This window comes from Chionomys nivalis, chromosome 4, assembly GCF_950005125.1.
Source record: "Chionomys nivalis chromosome 4, mChiNiv1.1, whole genome shotgun sequence".
Classification (NCBI taxonomy): Eukaryota; Metazoa; Chordata; class Mammalia; order Rodentia; family Cricetidae; genus Chionomys; species Chionomys nivalis.
This window is the reverse complement of record NC_080089.1, coordinates 56,021,099-56,041,631: the sequence shown is the minus strand read 5'-3', so window position 1 is coordinate 56,041,631 and position 20,533 is coordinate 56,021,099. Positions and strand designations below refer to the sequence as shown.

Here is a 20,533-nt window from a genome sequence, read left to right as displayed (position 1 = left end):
GGCCAGCCCTCTGCTGACCTGGACTCAGGCAGTCCAGGATTCTTTGGGGCCTATGGCCAACACTTGCCAAAGCCTTCCTCCCAGCTGAGGGTGGTGGGGTGGGAAGATGTGGGGATGTGTGTAAGGGCAATCTGCTGCGGATACAGGATGAACCCTTTATCTTAAGGTCACCTGAGGTCTCCGGTCTCTCAGATAGGGTCAATAGCCAGACCCTTCATACACAGGTTACCTGAGATCTTGCCCCTGGAAAACACCTCTCTCCATCCTCCTTACAAGCCAAGAAGTGGTCCTAAGAGTAGCAGCAAGGCTCGATCACAGGGCTGCTAATCTAAGCATTTATTGCACAAGATGCTTGTTTCGGGCTGAGGAGGTGGAAATGAGCAGTTCCCAAAGGTTTCCACAACATGACTCAGTTTGGTGGAGGCTGAAGCACCAGCAAAAGGGACCTCACTTGAAAGGGAGAAAAGGTAAGCTTCAGGCGGTTGTCACGAAGGGACAGGTGACCAGTAGGGTCTCGCTGCTCCAGGAGATTACAACTAGATAGAGAAAAGGAGAGGCCATAAGGACTGACAAGGGCAGGGCTCCCACCGTGACCTCTCTCATTCCCACTTACAGGATGGCCTCCTGAATGGGCAAAGACGTGTATAGCCAGCAGTCCACGTGGCTGCCATGGGCCTCATACAGCCTTAGAACCAGTGTGCGGTGTTGATGGCTCTTCTCAGCCTGTGAAAGGAAGGCAGGGCAGTAGGCAGCCAAGAACCTGTGCCTCCCAGGAACCTCCCAGACTATCCTGCCCTTGCCTGCTTGATGGTCTCCAACACTACTGCGGGTGAAGATACAGAAAAGGCACTCCAGGCGGTGGCAGGCGCTGGGCCTGGAGCTGGCAGGGCCAACAGAGGAAAGTTGAGGTTGTAGGCAGCATGGATAACACCAGCTTCTTGGAAGGAACCTGGGGAATGACCAGAACGAAACACATGTGACCGCTGGGAGCTCCCCACCGTGCCTCTGGAGGAGATATAGGGCTAGGCTGCCTCAGTTTACCACAGTGCCTGCTGGAGGTTCAGGAAAGGGCAGAGAAGGGAGGGCCCCATCTCCCTGGTACTTACCCTTGTGTGGCATCAAGGCATAAGTGAATTCATGGCGCCCCATATCAGCAGTAACATCTGGGGCCTTGGGTGCACGCAACCTGGAGTGGGAGATACGGGAGGGCTGGAGCTCCAGCACAGGAAGCCCCATGCATCCACGCCAGCCCTGCACCCGACAGGCCCCGCACTCACAGTGAGAGGCTGAGGACGTTGCCCCGCACGGATGCTCCGTACTTGCAGTTGTTGAGCAGGGCCAGCCCAAAGTCACACTCAGACAGATCTATCCAGCGCTGGGCCCACACCTGAAGGGCAGACCCACGCCCATGGGTGGCTCTACCCCAAAGCTCTTTGCAGTAGGAGCCCATGGTTGTGTCCCTAGCTGATTCTCAAGGAAGCTTTGGGCACGCCATCCCACCTGTGCCAGCTTCCTCATCTGTGAAATGGCAATGGCGGCCATGGCATCAAACCAAAGTAAAGCATTTAGCAGATGCCTGGCCCATGTGAAAATCACGGTGTCAGGCGTTTCCCTCCCCTTGCTCACAAACCACAACACTAATCTCTCCTCAGTCAGGGGTGAGTAAAAGCCCCCCACCCCGATTCCCCATGTCAGACCTCGTATCGAGCCCAGTCCCAAGAGGTGTTATAGTGGGTAGGCCTCTGAAGGTGCCCAAACTGGATCTCATAGGTAGCCTGGGGGCTCCGTATGCGAGCAGGGAATTCCACCTTCAGGAACTTGTGGGCCTCATGCCAGTGCACCTGGGAGAGGGATGGAGGGTGGGGACAAGAAAAGGGCATCCGGCCTCCTCACCAGCCCCTTCTGGGAAAGATGGCCACTATCCTGCCCCTCTACCTCAGTGTGGAAGCGGACATAGGGGCAACCAATGTCCAGCACAACTTCCTGGCTGAGCCGACTGCTGGGGCTGATCTGCAGCAGGAACCAGGCACTGCCCCGAAGGCCACCTTCAGTGCCTATTGCCAGGGTCCCTGCCTGGCCCCGCACAGGCTTCCTGTGGGATGAAGGTGGGGGGTACTAAGCCAGAGCAGCTTGTATCCACAACCGCCCCCAGGAGCTGCCCAGTGTGTACCGTGTCTCTAGATGATAGTCCATGACATCCCATGCATCCCAGTACAACGGCACATCATCAAACAGCACGAACTGGTTCCCCAGGGCACCCTCTGCAATGGCCTCCCTGGAAGGACACAGGGTCGCTATAACCTTGTTCTCTCCAGCTAGCCCAGTCTGCCCTGCCCCGTGCGTGGGTCCCAGGCTAGAGGCACTGCTTGGACAGTGTGGTGGCGAGGGGACAAGAGAAGAGGGCAGAGCTTGGGATCTATCTGCCATGCATGGGGTTAAGAACAAAGAAGGGTTGGCACCTGCCAGAAGCCACCAGGACCAGGGAAGTAAGGCAGCCAGTTGGATCCAGTCTCACCCGGATGATGCCATTGTCCAGAGTCACAGAACCATCAGTCTTGGGTGGGAAAGGCCTTACGCTGAGTTAGCTGTGTTCCCCACCTCCAGTCCAACCCTCTTAAAGCTGTGCATTACCCTAGTACCTTGTTCAAGACCAAGGAGCATCCCAGAGTAGGCCCCACCCCATTGCGGGCTGCTAGGACTTACCTCCTGCACCACAAACACAGGCTGCTGGGGCAGCAGGGGCTGCAGTGAGGTGGGAGCAGGAGCATAGCCAACACTAGGCACTGTCACCAGGGCTGGGGACAAGGCCTGGGCATCAGTGTAATCCCTCTGACCTTCTGGAGACCTCACACAGGTTAAGGATAGGTTGAGTGGGGTAGGATGTAGCTACTTCTCTCTAGACTGGGGTAGCCCAAAATAGAGATCCCTGGGGGAGTATCCCTGCCACACTGCCTAGCTTTGGTTCCTCCTGCTACAGGACTAGCCTTCCCCTCTTGCTCATACCTAGACTGTGAGCCCCACCGGGCTTGGGCAATGCCAACACTTCAGTGCGCTTCCAGGGCAACGTGTTGACAATAAGGAGACCCTCAGGACCTGGCTCCCCAGCACACAAGGCCGCGGCTGCAGTACTGAGCAGTGTATTGCCATGGGAACGGATGTCTGAGGAGAGATAGGTTTGATCATGGCTGGGCAGTGTTTCCACTTGGCCCTGGGTGGAGAGCAGCAGGACCACTGTGGATTCAGGCCAGCCTCACCTTCATAGTAGCTCATGGCATCTTCTGCCACCAGCTGAATGCAGCTTCCAGTCAGCACATCATGGAACTGGTTTAGGAGTAGGAGCCTGCGGGGACCAAAGGCAGAGACAGGGAAGGCTGAGAAGGGCGGCCAATGGGGGGTGACAAGTTAGGTGAGCAGCAGGAAGGGACACCTGACTAACCTCCAGAGGTGCTCCAGCTGGGCAGCTGGGTATAGGAACTGGGCACTGCGGGCTAGAGCCAGGCTGCTCAGCAGTTCCACATCATGAAGGATTTGCTCACATTCCCGGTTCCCCTTCTTGAGCTGTGCCCAGGGCGGGAGAGTCATGTTGGAGTCTGCTGTGACCCAGGACACCTTCCAAAGCTCTCTCTTGCTCAGAACCCTTAACAGTCACCCAAGGTCACTTGGACATAGCCTCTCATAGGAAACTAACCTCAAATGGCCTTCCACCAGAACCATCATCCACAGAGGCCCTGTCCCACCTCCTGCCTATGTGCAGGATTTACCCTGCATTATGCCTTTTTCGAGCCCCTACTTGGAGGAGGCCACTAAGTTCCACCTTTGCCCCTCCCCACCCTTCCCCCACAGTCCCACCCGGACCAAGGCCCTCCTCTGTTTGCTAGGCTGGTAGCCTGGCCCTGACCTGGGCATGAGTAGTGTAGGTGCCATTGTGCAGTTCCAGGAAGAGTTCCCCAACCCACGTACACAGCTGTCCCGAATCTCTCTCCAGTGCTGTGAAGAGCTGCTCAGGAGACGACAGCTGCACCCTGAGGAAGACCAAAAGCCTGGGCTCCCACTCGGGAGTCCTACAGTTTGCCCTTGGTCTATGGTGCAGACCTGAGGAGCCAGAGAAGACACGCCCTAGAAAACCCCATAGACAGTGATGCACTCTGGTGGGGTTAAGAACTTCCCTCCACCCTATCCCCAGAGTGGAAGCTTGTAAGATTGGTGGGCCAGAGCTTGAGAGACACAAGGTCCAGGCGAGGGGTTGAGCTTCATATATAAACAAAGAGCAGACTCAAGGCAAGGGCTTAAGGACAGGGCTACATGAAGGTGGCTTGAGAGCCAAGGGCTGATGTTGGCTCAGGCCTGACCTGGGCAGCCCATCAGTATTGCTCAACCGCTTTAAGCGGTCCAGCATGGTCTGTGTGGGGCCACCACCCCCATCCCCGAAGCCGAAGAGGAAGCCACTGTGGTTGGTCCGCCCCTTGTCCCGGTTGTTGGTCACGGTCTTCAGCACCTAGATGGGTAGGGACAGGTCAGCCTAAACCAGGATACCCTTCCCTCTCTGAATCCCCAGCATTACAGAGCCCCTCACCTCCTCCACAGTGCCCTGCATTCCGTATGAGTCTCCAGGTGGGAAATGGACCAGCACCTGGGAGCCATCCAGCCCCTCCCAGACGAAGGTATGATGCTGCCGACAGAAACAGGCAGGAGAAGCCAGAGTCAGGTCTGAGGCAGCGTGGGCCATCCACATCCATGTTAGAGGCCTACCACAGCCCATATAGGGTTTTGGGAGTCTGTCCAGGCCCCCTCAAGAGATTGGAAAGGGGTAAATGGGTCACGTGGGATCCAAACCCTGTGACCCTGTCTCCTGGGGCTTGCTTACTGGGAAGGAGTTGACCAAGTTCCAGCTCAGTTTCTGTGTCAGGAAGCGCTTGATGCCACAGCCACGCATGATTTGGGGGAGCTGTGCTGAGTATCCAAATGTGTCTGGCAACCAGAACTGCAGGGAGAAGGTTCTAAGCTCTGGGTGGGCCAGGTCCCAGTGGTCTGTGTATAGCCTGGTGTGGCAGCTCCCAGCCTACCTCAGAGCACACCTTCCCAAACTCTTGCAGAAAGAAGTTCTGGCCCTGCAGGAACTGCCTCACCATGGACTCTCCACTGGGAAGGTTCCCATCCTGATGGGGGGCACAGCAAGAGAGCTGGCTTTAGCAGCAGACTGAACTCGGGCAGGAGCTTGGGCCAACTTCACTCGGTCGTCATGGTGCCAGGGGTGCTCTAACCCAGGGTTATGACCCCAGAGGAGACCATCCTGCTCATTTCTTCTTTTTTTAAAAAAATATTTATTTATTAATTATGTATACAATATTCTGTCTGCGTGTATTCCTGCAGGCCAGAAGAGGGCACCAGACCTCATTACAGATGGTTGTGAGTCACCATGTGGTTGCTGGGAATTGAACTCAGGACCTTTGGAAGAGCAGGCAATGCTCTTAACCGCTGAGCCATCTCTCCAGCCTCCCGTCCTGCTCATTTCATGCTCAGCTAACTAGCCGCTGGAGGATGGTGCGAGGAATGGGCACTTACCATTTCCACCCATGTGCCCCCCACAGGCACAAACTGTCCGCGGCAGGCAAACTCCTGGAGCCGAGCATGCAGGCCAGGGTAGTGGTTCTTCACCCACTGCAGCTGCTGTGCCTGTGGGGAACATGGGGTAGGAGCTGGGCCTGGAGTAAAAAGGAACCTACTCACAGTCCAGCAGCTGTGGCCTTGTGGGTAGCTGAGAGTGAAGAACATTCTTGGCCTTTGAAGTCCCCAGACCGTAGGGAACTTCAGGCCCACCCAGCATGCTCCACGTTGTTGCCCTCTGACCTGAGAGCAGACAAAGACGAACTCAGGGTCCTGCTCCATGAGCTTCACAGCTGTTGACCAGCTCCGGGCACATTTCCGCACAGTCTCCTTGAAGGGCCAAAGCCAGGCTAGAGACAGAGGGGGCCAGAGTTGAGAGACAACGAGGCCCCTGTTCTTCACAGTTCTCCAGCCCACCCCCTCTCTTCCCACCTCCAAATCTTTTCAGATCCCGCCTAAGGTTCCAGAGGGTCAGCTGAGCCCTCTTCTCATCCATGCCTACCCTGCTAATCCTTATGGAATCCCTCCTGCAAGGTGGGGGTGGGGTGGGGTGGGGTGGGGGGTGGAGACGGACTGAGAGCAACTGCCGGGACACAGGCTCCAGGCCATAGACGAACATTAAGGTTCAGATTCCCCAGAGGCAGAGGTACCAGAACACAGCACAGGACCGTCTGTACAAGCTTCACTATGGGAGGTACCTGGAGTGCCTGCTGACCTCTAGGCCTCAGGTCCAACCTCATTAGCCCAGGACACCACATGGTGGCTCAGCAGACAAAGCCCTTGCTGCATATTCAGAAATCTTAGCTGAATCAGAATCGATATAGCAAGGATCTTGTTAAAAACATGCATTTCAAGTTGTGATGACTCATACCTGTAACCCAGCATTCAGGTGGCTGAGGCAGGAGGACTGCTATAAAAACCTGCCAATGCTACATAGCAAAAACCAGAACTTAAGCACAATAACAATGGGCAAACAAACAAAAACCCAAAGATCTCAGAGATATTACAAACTCATCAGTTCAAAGCTGAACACTTGACACTTCTTGGAAACCCGCCCCTGTGCTTGGGGGATCCCTATCCCAATTAATTCCATTTTTTTTTTCATTCTCACTAATTCAAACATCAGTTTGCTTACGAAACCCCTCTGGACTTCCTAATCTAGCTAGGGCCTCTCCTGGCCCCAAGTTTCATAAGCAACATCACCATGCCTGGCCACCCTGGGGTCGTCAGTCTCCACAAACTATTCAGTGTCTGTCACAGGCCTCTTGAGGCCTGCGTTTTTGTTGGAAGAATAAATAAGTCATAGTTGGCAGAGCCCATGAGCCAATATCCCTGAGTCATTATAGACATGAGGAAAAATAAGGTCCAAAAAGGGCAAAAACTTACCAAGAATTATGTGTTTGCAGGCATACCTGATACCCAACAACCTACCTGTATCAATATGGCAGTGCCCCATGGCATGGATGGTATGTTGGCTTTCACCTCCATGTTGGCCAAAGAACTTGGAGGCCAGGGCCTTGGTTGCTGAGTAGGTCTCAGGCTGGGCAGGGTCACACACATTCACCATCTGATTGGCTGTGTACAGGGCCTGGAAGCTGCGCTGGTTGTCTTCCCCGAGGCCCTGAGGCAGGGTTCTGGACTTTAATGCCTTCTCAAGCACTACTACAGAACTAGGCTCCAGCTGGTCTCGCAGGGGGTCTCAGCAAAGCTCCCCCACTTCTATTCCTTTATTCCTCCAATCAATACCATTCCTGCCCTGTTTGCACAGGAAAACTCTACTCTGACTCTGGATTCCCAGTGATCCCACCCAAGAAACAATCTGGCTGGAGCAGGGCTCGAGATGAGGGGTGGGAGGCTACAGTACCTTGGCCATGCCCAGGAGCAGCTCCAGGTCCACCAGGAGCTTGTGGACATCACGATGGAACACAGCCAGCTCAGCCTGGCTCAGTCGGAACATCTTCTCAGGGTCAGGGGCTGCAATCATGCTTCCTTTCCCAGCCCCCAGAAGCCCATTGCAGGCCACTTCTATGTAGAGGGTCAAGCTATAAATGTAGAGAAGCAGTTTCAGGACAATGAACTGGCAGAGGATTCTGGGAGCCTGAGAAGAGGGCAAGGAGGAGGCATTCAGTTGACACCTTCCCATTCACTTCCAGGATTCACTTCCCAGAGGAAGCCATAGGATGTCAGGTGTATTTGTGGGAGGATCACAGTAGAAATACCAGCTCAAACCCATGTCCTCCTGAGGAGAGTTTCACTATGGGCAGAGAGAATTGGCTAATTTTGAATTCCTACAAGCTACACTGCTATTTAGCTTTATATATCTGAAGTTGTCTGTGCAAACTATTCTTGGTCTCAGAGCCCTCAGTGCACAGTAAACAAACCTGGCTCTTCCAAGGCTGACTTTCAGCCCCACGCTCCACCAGCCAGCATAGGACAGCTTTTCCTGGAAGCAGACCCGGGTGGCAGAGCACTCTGCTGGAGCTAAACTCAACGTCATGAGGGAAGACTTTGACTCTTCTTCCAGCCCCTCCCCTCCCAAGGCAGGTGATTCTCATATGTAGTTCTCAGTACAAAGATTCTTCCAGAATCTTCAGCAGTTTCATAATTCTATGAATACCTCTGTCCTCCCTTGTTGTCAAGAGAACTTTACAATGGTCCCAGGGTTTGAACGTATCTGAAAGTGTACAGTTAAATATAAAATACGATAATGTAATCATGCATGGTGGCATCCAACTTTAATGCCAGCACGTGGGAAGCAAGTAGCATGTAGATCTGTGACTTCAAAGCCAATCTGGTCTACATAGTGAGTGCCAGGACAGCCAGGGCTACCCAGGGGGACCCTGTCTCAAACAAAACAAAACAAAAAACAAACCAATAATGTCTTAGCTTTTGATGGTATCATAGCTGTCCCCTCAATATGAAAAAAAAAGGACTATAAAAGGTCTGAGTGCAAAATCCCAAAGATGTAATTCTCAATTAGTAAAAAGAGTTTGCTGAAAGAAATCTCGAGAATATGAATGCTGAGATGTGAGGAACGATCATCCCTGGGTGGAGGGATAATAGAAGTGATTCGTTTCTTGATGTTCTTTGATGTTTATGGTAAGAAAGAAGATATTAAGATTTAATTTATGTATCTATGTTTGTGCAAATGAAAGCCACATGCAGAGGCACCCTCAGAATATAACTGGAGTTACAGGCAGTTAGGAGCTGCCCGCATGGGTGCTGAGAACCAAACTCAGGTCCTCTAGAAGAGGAATAAGTGCTTTTAACTGTTGAGCCATCTCTCTAGCCCTACACAGTAAATTTTTTTTTAAAGATTTATTTTATTTATTAAGCATACAATGTACTGCTGGCAAGGAAGGCACCAGGTCTCATTACATTACAAATGGTTGTGAGCCACCATATGGTTGCTGGAAATTGAACTCAGGACCTCTGGAAGAGCAGCTAGTGCTCTTACCCTCTGAGCCATCTCTCCAGCCCCACAGTAAATATTTTTATAGTCATGGAGGAAAAAAATCAAGCTTCCTATAACCAAAGGATGTGCTAGGAGGTACTTCTGAGGTCACTCGGCCTCAGCTCCTCCCAGCCTATCAGGCCCCTGGGACTCGCTCACCTCCGAGGGTCTCCTTCTCCCAGCTTATCAGTTAGAACATAACTGGTCTTTTCACCCTCTTTGGTCAAACCCTGGTAAAGAAAAGAAAGGCAGGGCCTGAGGACTTTGGAAAATTCAGTGGAAGTGTAAAGCCGAGTGTAACTGCCGTCCAGTTGCTCAACCCCAAGTCTTCTCTACCAGGAAAGGCTAGGATAAACTAATCAGGGATGCCTGGTAGCGAGCGCCCCGCCTACTGATGACCAGCACACAGCGTATGTTTGTTAGCAGATGGTCTAATGGGAAGGATCCTTGGCAGGGGTTAGAAGGACTGGAGTGGGTTCTGATGGCCTCTCTCCCGTGAATATATAAAGGGAAATTCCATGGAATGAGCCAGATATGGTGATACAGGTCTATAATTCCACCTACTTGGGAGGTGGATGGGGGAGGATAACAAGGCCAAGGCTACCAGCACAGAAACTCTGCAAGATCTTTTTCAAATTAAATGGTGTTGGTGGGGGGGTGGATTAACAAAGTAGTAAGAACACTTGTTTCTAGCACTTATGAGGTCCTGGGCTCAGCTAACTAAAAAAAAAAAAAAAAAAAAAAGCTCAAGAAGTTTGAGACAGGGATGAGTATTGCTCATCCCTGGTGTTCAATGAGTTGGGTTCCAGATGTTCCCAGGTGTTTAGACAGTGAAGGGAGGAAAGTTGGGTAGGATCCTGCTTTCTTTTAGGACATTCCCACCCCAGATATTGGAATTTGGAATGGAAGTTGTATGAACCATAAATGAAACCTCTTGATTTTTATATCTATAAATGGACATAAAGTCCTATCATATAGGATTACAAAGACTAAACCTGGCATGGCATTTAACATACAGAAGCGGTTATATATCTGGGGAATGAGATGCGGAGATAAGAGATACATTACTCATGGGAAGATAATTTAATGCCTTACTTTATACTATTCTAGAATGATCTGAAGTTTCTCCAATAAGTATATATTAAATACAATAAAAATAGCTTATGAAAATTGGGGCTTCATTACATTCAAATGGCAATCCCCTCAGTTCTGAACTCATGAAACCAGTCTGGAGGCCCGGTAATTCAACTGTGTCTTGTGCAAAAACCAGGGCTAATCTGCGGTTGTGTCTGGGTCTGGGGTGGGGGTGCCTCACCTGGACAGGTTCCCCATCACGCCAGACAAGGCTTTCTCCATCACTTTCCCAGCAAAGATGAACTTCCTGGCCCACCCACGCTTCGGGGATGACCAGTTCTACCCGGAACCAGCAGGTCCACCATCTGTAAGAGAGCTATGGTGATGGACCTAGGAGTAGAAACCCTGTTCTGACGTAGTTCCTTGAATTAAATGTCAGCAGGGCCTGAAGACTTTCTCCATGCATCTACAACATCACAAGCTTTGAGCCACAAGAACAGAGAAATGAGTGGGGGGAAAAAGGCACACTAAAGGATAAAGATGCGTCTCCCAACAGAGGGCGCTACGCTCTGCCACAGAACACTCTAGGGACCAAGACAATGAGGCGTGGCCTTCGGTGGTGAGGACTTAGAGGGGCAGGGCTTCCCCAAGCTGGGTGTTACCCACGTGGGTCCGAAGTTGTCGCCGACCTGCGCAGGGCTGAAGTCCTGCTGCACCGCCTCCTCGTAGGGAAGTCTCTCTGGCGTTAGGAAGCTGGAAAGTGTCACCGGGCACCGGTCCCCGAAGAGCCTGGGCGGGAAGAGCCAATGGGCGCGTGCCTGAAGCCGCCCCCTTTCCACCCGTGAGCCAGCCGATCGGTCGGAAACGCTCTCTCAGCCTAACGCCTTGAGGACTACCTGGCAGCTCGGCAGCACATACCACCCTCTGCTCACTGCTCCCCAGCCCCTGCCTTGTCCGCGGCGGACACTTTCTTCCGCGGCCCGGGGGGCCACAAGCCTGGGTTTCCCTCCGGAAGGGAAGGAAAGAACGCGCGGATGCAGTTTGCAGCCACGCCAAAACAGGGGCCACACCTGCCGCGGAGGTTACAGTCTGTGAAGTAGACTGGGGACACGAACTTCTCCACCCGCTCAAAAGTGGTACGCCAATGCTTCAAAAACGGGGCTACCGCCATGGCGATGCGCCCACTTCTCTTCCCGGAAGACCCTTGGTGCTGCCGGGTCGCTGCACCGCCTGGAACCAAAGGTTCCGGCGTTCGACCAGCACCTTTCCTGGCCCGAGCAGCTTTTCTTGGGACACCAGCAGCTTTTTCAAGATGCTGACTTTGGGGAGCTATCCTGGTGAAAACCGGAAGCTGCGCCTTCGCGGTTCTCTTCTCATCCCAGCTGTCAGACAGCTGGGTAAATTATCCTTAAATAAAATGGTAAGTTTGAACTGGTTATGTGGTTCGGTAAGGAGAGTGCTTGCTCAGCACGCACGAAGTCCTGGGTTCGTGGAGGCGGGAGTGTAAACTGAAGGATATCCATGGCGCCATAGGGATTTGAGAATAGCTTGGGCTATGTAAGACTTTGAAGAGCGTGGAACCTCGGGAAGGTCCTGAAAAAAAAAAAAAATAGGCCCTGATGTGGGATTCCCCAAATCGAGTTAATTTGCTTCCCTGTGGCTTCACCGACGGGAGCACTAATATCTGCTTAATATGAAAAGGGCAAGGCTGCCTCGGGTGTGTGGTCAACCTAATCGGCAGTGTATTAAGAATAGGGGAAAGGGGCTTTTACATACATTATATACATCACTGTTGTCCATCACCAAAATGTCTGGAATTTTGACCTGATGCAGCAGGTCAACAAGTGCAAGAATTTTTTTTTTTTTTTTGATTTTTCGAGACAGGAAGTGCAAGAAGTTTTAATGCCAAAAGCCGACCTCCAGCTTTACCGTTTGCCAGAGTATCTGTAAAACCGCTAGAAGGAAACAGAGGATCAATATAACTAGCCTGTTTTAATGGAAATAACTGGGTTTGCATTTCAAATTCAGGTTATTTAGAAAAAATGACCAAGAACTGGGCGTGGTTGGCGCGGGCTCTTAATCCCAGCACTGGGCAGGGAGCAGGGCAACAGAGGCAGACGGATCTCTGTGAGTTCAAAGCCAGTTCCAGGACGGCCAGGACTGTACAGTGAAGCCGTCTTGGAAAAACAACAAAAAACACGGCCGTCCAAATGTCATTTAAAGATAACTTTCTGCTTTGTGAAAGCTTGACCAAAGTTACCTGTTTTATTGGTCCCAAGAACTTTCTCTCCTGAACTGGAGCTAAAATCCTATCCTGACCTGCAGGAAGGTGCTGTACACAGTAAGACTAACCATGGGTAGCAACAGGCAAGGCTGCCTCTACTCAGACCCATTTCTTGCCAGGCCAGCATGGTCTTGAGGGAGCAGAGGAAGGGGTGAGTTATGGCTGAGGAAATCAGATTCTGTCTTCCTGGCATGCTGTCTCAGCTGTTGTTCTAATGAAAATGCTTTTTCATTAGGCTTTCTATCACCTTCAAGAGTGACAACAACACCTGTATTCTAGAATTTGGGAGCCCTGGCTACACACTCCCTGTGTCAGACAAATAAAAGCTCACTTTGTATTTTGAAAACCCAGGAGCCATTTTTTTTTCCATTATGGTAATGTTGAGAATCCAAAAAACGTTGCTATATTTTATTGGGGGGGAGGGGGTCAGGGACTGACGACGACACAGTCACTCCTTCTACTACGTGGGGCCCAGGTACCAGTGATTTCTTTAACTGGAAAATAACATGATACCCAATTCTAACTATGAGGGCTAGGAAGTCCAGGTCAATCATATTTGAAGATCCTTAATGTTCATGTTTCAACTTATGTAACTTAAAAAGTGGGGTCTAGATAGATGGGTGAAGGTAATAACAGCACAGATAAATACATTTATAGTCAAGTCTGACAACCTGAGTTTGATCCCTAGAACTGACTTCAAGTTGTTCTAACTTCCATACACATACAAGTGTACACACAAAAATAAATTTTTTAGCCAGGCGGTGGTGGCGCACGCCTTTAATCCCAGCATTCGAGAGGCAGAGGCAGGCGGATCTCTGTGAGTTCGAGACCAACCTGGTCTACAAGAGCTAGTTCCAGGACAGGCTCCAAAATCACAGAGAAACCCTGTCCCGAAAAACCAAAAAATAAATAAATAGATAAATAAATAAATAAATAAATAAATTTTTTGAAAATTTCATTTTTTGAGACAGGGTCTCTCTGTAGCCCTGGCTATCCTGAAATTATGTAGTCCAGGCTGGTCTTGAACTAACAGAGACCTGTTTGCTTCTGCCTCTGAGTGCTAAGATTAAAAGCCTATTGCTAGACTTTTAAAAACGTTTGATCATTGAAGTTGCTAAGCAAAATATCAAATTCATTCCTTTCCAACTTCTTCCAACTAGTCACTTGACATTTACCTCGGCTTGGTATCTTGAGTTGCTGCCTCATTCCCAGTAAGAAAAATTAAAATTCTGAAAGGAAAGTAAAAGCAAAAAACCTGGGTGTGCCTGTGTATGAGTACACAGGAATGTAGGCACCGAGGGCACTTGTGGAGGTCAAAGGACCATTTGGGGAGTCAGCCCGCCCCTTCCATTGTGGGATCCAGGGATCAAACTCAGGCTATCAGGCTTGTGTGGCAAGCACATTTACCTACGGAGTCATCTTCTGATAGATGCTGATTTGACAAATTCAAGTACCTATTCATTTAAAGCAAAATCCTATTTCTAACCTAAAAAAGAAACTAAAGCCAATCTCTACAGTAGCTCTTTGGTGAGGACAAGGGACTTGGGTTACTTATTTCCTTAAGAACCAAGCTTTATTTACATTTAAAAAAAGAAAAAAGAAAAAGGGAAAAAAAGAAGAAAAGTTGGAGGGGGAGACAAGTTTTACACAAAAGTACTACAATGGTATCTCCCTTTGGTAAAAAGTGTGATAAATGTCTTGCACATCTCTTTATAGGTACTAAATCTGGAGCCACATAGTACTATGGTACACAAGAAGCTAGAGCACTTATGCTAGCACATCAAAGCATATTTCCTTTAATAAAAAATTGACAATATGTACATTATTTACAAAAAAAAGAAAATCCAAGTTAAAATTGTGTGTGTGTGAGTGTGTATGTGTGTGAGTGGGTAAAGCTGGTGGATGGCACTAGGGTAGACTAGTAAAGAAGCAGGTACAAAACAGTCCCACAGGAGCTAAAAAGGAGGACTGACTGGAATTTGTTGAGGCTGAGAACCAGAAGAGGGAGGAAGGTGGGCTGCAAGGACTCAGAAATGAAATCCACAAGGTATCAATCCCAAAGCCAAACAGCAGACCTCAGATAAAATCTAACAGGGGATCTTAGATGTGCTCAAGTCAGGGTGTCATCAAATGCAGTCTCCCCGCCACCTTTTGGGGGTAGGGAGTGGAGCAGTGACCATCAGTTACAGTCCATCTGTTTTGTAAATGTGCCTCCATCCATCCAAAGAGTAACAGCATCTGGTTGTTCATCTAAGGTCAGGTCACAGAAGTTCTGGTTTGAGCTCTGCTGGTGTGTGCAAGCAAACTGCTTGTCTCTGTGCTTGCATGGACTTCACTCCCTCTTGGGCAGGCTAGTACCCTTGGGAAAAGTGCCAGTTCCAGCTTTCTAAGGTATCCGTCCACATTCCTTGTGTATATCCTGCTTGGTGCCAGGTTGCACTGGTGGCTTGAAAGGCATCTTCCTTGATTCTTCGGTGTGTGCATGCATATGCACACAGACACACACACACACACAGACACACCCCTCTGAGCTACCTGCTATGGCTCTGGAGTTAAGGGCCTTTGAATACTGTGCCGTATTTGACACGATACTTGTTAATGCTCACAAAGTGCAGAGTCTCTGTGTCACAGGTGGTGGTGCAGGGCACCAGGCCCTCTAGCCCTTCACCCATGAGCCACTTGCTGGTCTCTGCTGCCATTTCACGAGGCACATGCTCCTTGGTCCATTTATCTACCCAGGCCTGAAACCGCTGATGCAGACGCTTGCTTACACGTTCATGGGACTAAAATCAAAAAGAGAGAGAAAATATAAAATAGGCAAACAAACCTTTCAAATACGAAAGCCAGTTCTATTTATTTATTTATTTGAGACAGAGTCTCACTATGTAGCGCTCCCTGGCCTCAAACTCAAGGTCTGCCTGCCCATGCCTCCTGGGTGTTGGGATTGAGAAATAATGCCAACACCCCTGGCTAATTTTATTACTTTATGTGTATAGTCGGCAATTCTGCCTGTATGTATGTGCATTGCCATCTTTGTGCCTGGTGTTTGAGAAGTCATAAGAGACCACTGGATGCCCTGGAACTGGAGTTACAGACAGTTGTGAGCTGCCATATGGGTGCTGGGAATTGAACCTGGCCCCTTTAGATGAACAGCCAGTGTTCTTTAACCACTGAGCCATCTCTCCAGACCTGCCTGTAGAATGCTATCTTTAAAACAAAACAAAAAAATAAAAAATAAAAAATAAAGTAAGGTAGGTTGGCAAAATACCTCAGTGAAGGTTCCTGACACTAAGCATAATGGCCTGTACTCCATCCCTGTACCCAAACAGAGAAAATAGACTTCTACAGCTCATCCCATGACTTCCACACTCACATAAACATGAATGAACACATAAAATAAATGTAAACAAAGGGGTCCTAATATATCTGAAACAAAATCTGAAGCGTGACCCATTGAGACGAATGTGCCTTCGCCTCCCCTCACAACTGCACAATGTCTCCTTTCTCTATAGCTCTCAACCTGACCCACTGTTTCTATTTTCACTAATATGCCAATGCCTTCCCTTCTTCCCAGCCTTGCATCTTACATTTCTGTTGCAAAGAAAACACTTCTCCCTTAACTCTACAACTTGTTATTTAGGTCTCAAGTATCCTGGTCTTGAGAAGCCACAACTGAAATCCCACATGTCGGTTCCTTTGACTTTATTTCCTTCATAATGCACAGAAACACTACACACTTGCCTTAGTTTGTGGCTGTACCTGCTGTAACACATGCTACATAAGAAGTGAGACAGCCTTTGAAAACAGGGTCCACACAAACAAAAGATGAGACACTCTGAAATGGAAACACTGGGAAATGCTTTTCTACAAAGTAACTCCAGGTGTTTAACAAGCTCTTGTAGGTTAAGCTATAGGCAAAACTCTGAAGCCTTCACCCCACACAGCCATCCTTTCTAATGACATTTCTTTAGACATCCACTAGAAATCTATGAATGACCCAGGACACTAACACAGCACAGCACCAACAGCTCTTCTCCCCCAGGGCCTGAAAAGATTCCAACACTTTTGACATATCTTGGGAGTTTTAGGTCTGAGAACCTAAAGATGTTCTAAGTACGTGTGGAAAGCAGGTATTTGGGGACCATGCCAAGACCTTCTACTGGGAAGTGTTCCTCCAAGAACTACAGATCCCCAGCAATTTCTATTCGTTAAGCCATGAAGTCTGTGGTTCTATTACAAGATCCTAAACAAACAAACAAACACACCTGCTCACATAAGGACTGTTCCAGAAACAGGCTTTTATAAAAAGGAAATATATCACACCAGTGCAGTAGGACTGGGGGCAATGTAGAGAAATCCCAACCACCAGTTCTCACCTGATGAGCTCTGAGTAAAGCGGTCCTCCGGTACATGTAGTCCTCTGACTTGATCACATACACCATTTTATAGGAGTTCAGCTTGAACCTACACTCCAGTTTATCCAGGCTCTCTACATTCTCCATGGGCTTCTTGCTGTTTCCTTCTTTCCCTTCTTTCTCCTGTTGTTCTCGACCACGCTGACACTTTCGGATACGCCGCAAATTTCTACAAAGCAGAAAGCCCTTCAGGTTGAGAAACCATCTCTATACAGATCTCCATGACGCCTACCAAATGCTCTTTCCTTATGTGCCTCACGATTACTTACTACAATTTTAGCTACACATACATAAAAATGTGAAATGGTCTATATCCTATCTCAATAATTTATTTATATTTTATGTGCACTGGTGCTCTGCCTGCATGTATCTGTGTGAGGGTGTCAGATCCTGGAGTTATAGGCAGTTGTGAGCTGCCATGTGGGTGCTGGAAATTGAACCCAGGTCCTCGGGAAGAGTAGTCAGTGCTCTTAACTCCCGAGCCATCTCTCCAGCCCTCATCTCCATCATTTTAGTGTGCCTTGTGATGAAATGGGAACTACCCATAAAGCCCCCTTGTGTATTGAAGGAAAAAGTATTCTTGAAAGGTACTTGAGCAATTACCGGACTTACAAATGAAAGACAACAGAATAAAAACTTAGCCTTGGGAACATGCAAGATATTTTCTCAAAAATGCACATTACATCAAGAAAAACAACATATTTATTGTCAATGATAAGATTGGAACTTTTGAATAAAACAGAGCTTTGGATAAAGTGACAATAACCATAAGCTCCCTGGCTTCCAGGTACCTGAAAGTTGTCTGTGATAAAAGCACTGGCAGAAACGAAGGTGACTTTTAGAGGGATAATGTAAAACACATTGATATTTATTTAGCATACTTAGTAGAGTTAATGCCTCCCAAATAATTAATCATCTATGAAAAGAATTTACTCAAGGCACAAGACAATGTCCTATAAAGCTCATAGACACTGCATATTACCATTTGCAAAGTCTTTTTTAAAAACTTAATAGAGTGTGTGTGTACACAAATGCTTGCACATATGCGTGGAGTCAGAGGACGAGGTTTGGGAATCTGCTCTCCTTCCACCATGGATTCTGAGTAGGAATTCAGATCTATCAAGCATGCTCAACACGCATTTTTCTACTATATGGTCCACCCACTTGGAAAATATTTGTCAAAGAACAGGACCCACCACAGTCCAAAAAGTCTGAAAATAGTCTACAGCTCTATATACAAGTGAGGCTATAATTTCTTTATATTAAAAAAAAAGGTTTGTAAACTTTGTTTTAAATTAGCTTTGCAGTAAGATCATTTAGGAAAACATAGTGGGGCTTCATATCTTGCTTTTATGTTTGTTTAAGACAGTGTCTGGCTTCTGAGAATGACGTCACTTCTGATCTTCCTGTGGAAGTGCTAGAATTCAGTTATGCACCACCGTGCCTGCTTTATATAGCCTCGGGGCCAAACTCAGAACTCTATGCCTCTAAGCATTGGCTGGGTTTTTGTTTGTTTCGTTTTTCAAGACAGGGTTTCTCTGTAGCTTTGGAGACTGTCCCAAAACTCACTCTGTAGACCAAGATGGCCTCAAACTCATAGAGATCTGCCTGCCTCTCTCTCCCAAGAGCTGGGATTAAAGGCTTGAGCTGCCACCACCACCCAGCCCATCTTTCAGTTTTAATCTCTAATCTGGCAAATGCAATTAGCATGATCACAATGAATAAAAGTGTTTTGGGAACTCAAGCCCTAAGAATGCACAAAGGCCCCAAAGACAAGGAGTCGGGATGGTGAGCTGGCTTAGCCCTGGTTGGAAGGCACAGCAGATGGCATTCAATCCCTGGGACACACATGGTGGAAGTAAAGAACCAACTCACACAAGTTAACTGTCCTTTAGCTTCAACAGGTGCTCTACGATACATGCACAAACCAGATCATATCTACCACATCAGCTGAAGACAAATCACTGTCAACTAAAACCTGGCTCTTTTTAAAGTCCCACTTTGCTAGGTGTGGTGACACACAGCTTTATTCCCAGCATCTGGAAGGTAGAGACAGGTGGATTTCTGAGTTCGGGACCAGCCTGGTCTACAGAGTGAGTTCTAGAACAACCAGGTCTATATTAGAGACCCTGTATCAAAATCCCAAAGTTATGCTTATTCTGATTTTCTTTGTAAAAGGGTATTATTGAGACTAAATTCATCAATATTTACTTTGTATTTTAAGTTAGAGAAATAAACTAAATTTATTCTTTTGTATTTTTGCCTATATTATATACTTAGAAAAACGTTATCTAGTACGTTATGAAGTTCATAATTAATGGACTATAAACTAATGTTTATCTAAATCACTTGGTGAGTTTTAAACTTCAAGAGAAAAATGAACAACACTCAGCATTTATGGCAACCAGGGGATCTGACATCTCTGGCTTCTGTGATCACCTACATTCATGTGAAAATACACTATACACATAATTAAAAATAAAAATCTGTAAAACTGCTGTTCTACACATCCATTTTCTCTTTTTTAAAAAATAATTATTTATTTAGTATGTATGTATACAATATTCTGTCTGTATGTATGCCTGCAGGCCAGAAGAGGGCACCAGACCCCATTACAGATGGCTGTGAGTCACCATGTGGTTGTTGGGAACTGAACTCAGGACCTTTGGAAGAGCAGGCAATGCTCTTAACATCTGAGCTATCTCTCCAGCCCCCATTTTCTCTTTTAAATCAGATTTAAATTAAAATGGCTGCACGTTAATGATTTAATGTTATGTGGTTCTTATATTTGTGAATGAAAACTATTTTGCCTTTAAATGTTAAATTATATTAAGAAAAATTTCTACCAACTATTTCCATTTCATAACCAGATTAAAGGAAAACAGACTCTTTTTTTTTTTTTTTTTTTGGGTTTTTTCGAGACAGGGTTTCTCTGCGGTTTTGGAGCCTGTCCTGGAACTACCTCTTGTAGACCAGGCTGGTCTCGAACTCACAGAGATCCGCCTGCCTCTGCCTCCCGAGTGCTGGGATTAAAGGCGTGCACCACCACCGCCCGGCTGAAAACAGACTTTTAAAATATTTAAAAATTAAAAAGTTGTGTGTATGAGGGTTTTCATCCCACGTATGTATGTATGTATGTATGTATGTATGTATGTATGTATGTATATATGTATGTATGTATGTTTACGCACCATATGAGTACCAGGTGCCTGAGGTCAGAAGAGGACATTCTCTGGAACTTGAGTTATGGATGGTTGTAAACCACCATGTAAATGCTGGGAACTGAACCCAGGTTGTCTGTAAGAACAAGTGCTTGTAACCACTGAGCCACCTTTCTAGCCCCTGGGAAACAATTTTTATTGTCAAGTGTTTGAAAACTGTGGTGCACACCTTTAATCCAAGCACTTGGAGACAAAGGCAGAGAGTTCTGTGAGTTTCAGGCCACCAAAACTCTTATAATGAGACCCTGTCTGAAAACAACAGAAACCAACCAAATAAATCTTAAAATGTGACATGATGATAAAGATGATATAGAGTTGGTCTCCACCCTGCTGAGAAATGCCTGAAAAATGCTCAAAGCCAGCTACGCGGACCGCTGAGTACAGAACCTGGGAAACCCTTTTCTCTACGTGCTGAGACGAAGCCAGTCAGTCATTGAATACAGTGTTTAGGAATTTGAGGGTTTGGGCTTTATATCTTTTT

The 20,533-nt window shown here is 47.8% G+C and overlaps 2 protein-coding genes across 6 annotated transcripts in view; both read right to left on the bottom strand.

Moving 5' to 3' along the window:
* Positions 1-327: 327 nt before the first annotated feature.
* Man2c1 (mannosidase alpha class 2C member 1) lies at positions 328-11,474 on the bottom strand. Of its 2 annotated transcripts, none has more exons than XM_057766215.1 (26): positions 11,203-11,474; positions 10,799-10,921; positions 10,374-10,497; positions 9,218-9,288; positions 7,469-7,646; positions 7,036-7,225; positions 5,848-5,954; positions 5,563-5,673; positions 5,064-5,156; positions 4,865-4,981; positions 4,574-4,669; positions 4,350-4,495; positions 3,899-4,022; positions 3,437-3,558; positions 3,255-3,340; positions 3,004-3,159; positions 2,704-2,795; positions 2,460-2,554; positions 2,171-2,275; positions 1,936-2,092; positions 1,698-1,841; positions 1,278-1,387; positions 1,107-1,186; positions 801-949; positions 614-723; positions 328-536 (listed from the first exon to the last, which is right to left on the bottom strand). In XM_057766215.1, exons 1-26 carry the CDS (start codon positions 11,301-11,303, stop codon positions 410-412), a joined length of 3,114 nt encoding a protein of 1,037 aa, XP_057622198.1. In that variant the 5' UTR covers positions 11,304-11,474; the 3' UTR covers positions 328-409. The 2 variants fall into 2 exon arrangements, with proteins under 2 accessions (XP_057622198.1, XP_057622199.1); XM_057766216.1 differs by having other exon boundaries at positions 346-517.
* Positions 11,475-14,010: 2,536 nt separating this feature from the next.
* The window catches only part of Sin3a (SIN3 transcription regulator family member A), a 65,847-nt gene continuing 59,324 nt past the window's right edge, over positions 14,011-20,533 (bottom strand). For all 4 annotated transcript variants that reach the window (XM_057766214.1, XM_057766213.1, XM_057766211.1 and 1 more), the window contains exons 20-21: positions 16,793-17,000; positions 14,011-15,199 (exon numbers count right to left, since the gene is read on the bottom strand). In XM_057766214.1, the coding sequence (XP_057622197.1) occupies positions 14,969-15,199; positions 16,793-17,000 (439 nt within the window). In that variant the 3' untranslated portion in view covers positions 14,011-14,968. The remainder of the gene's footprint in view (positions 15,200-16,792; positions 17,001-20,533) is intronic.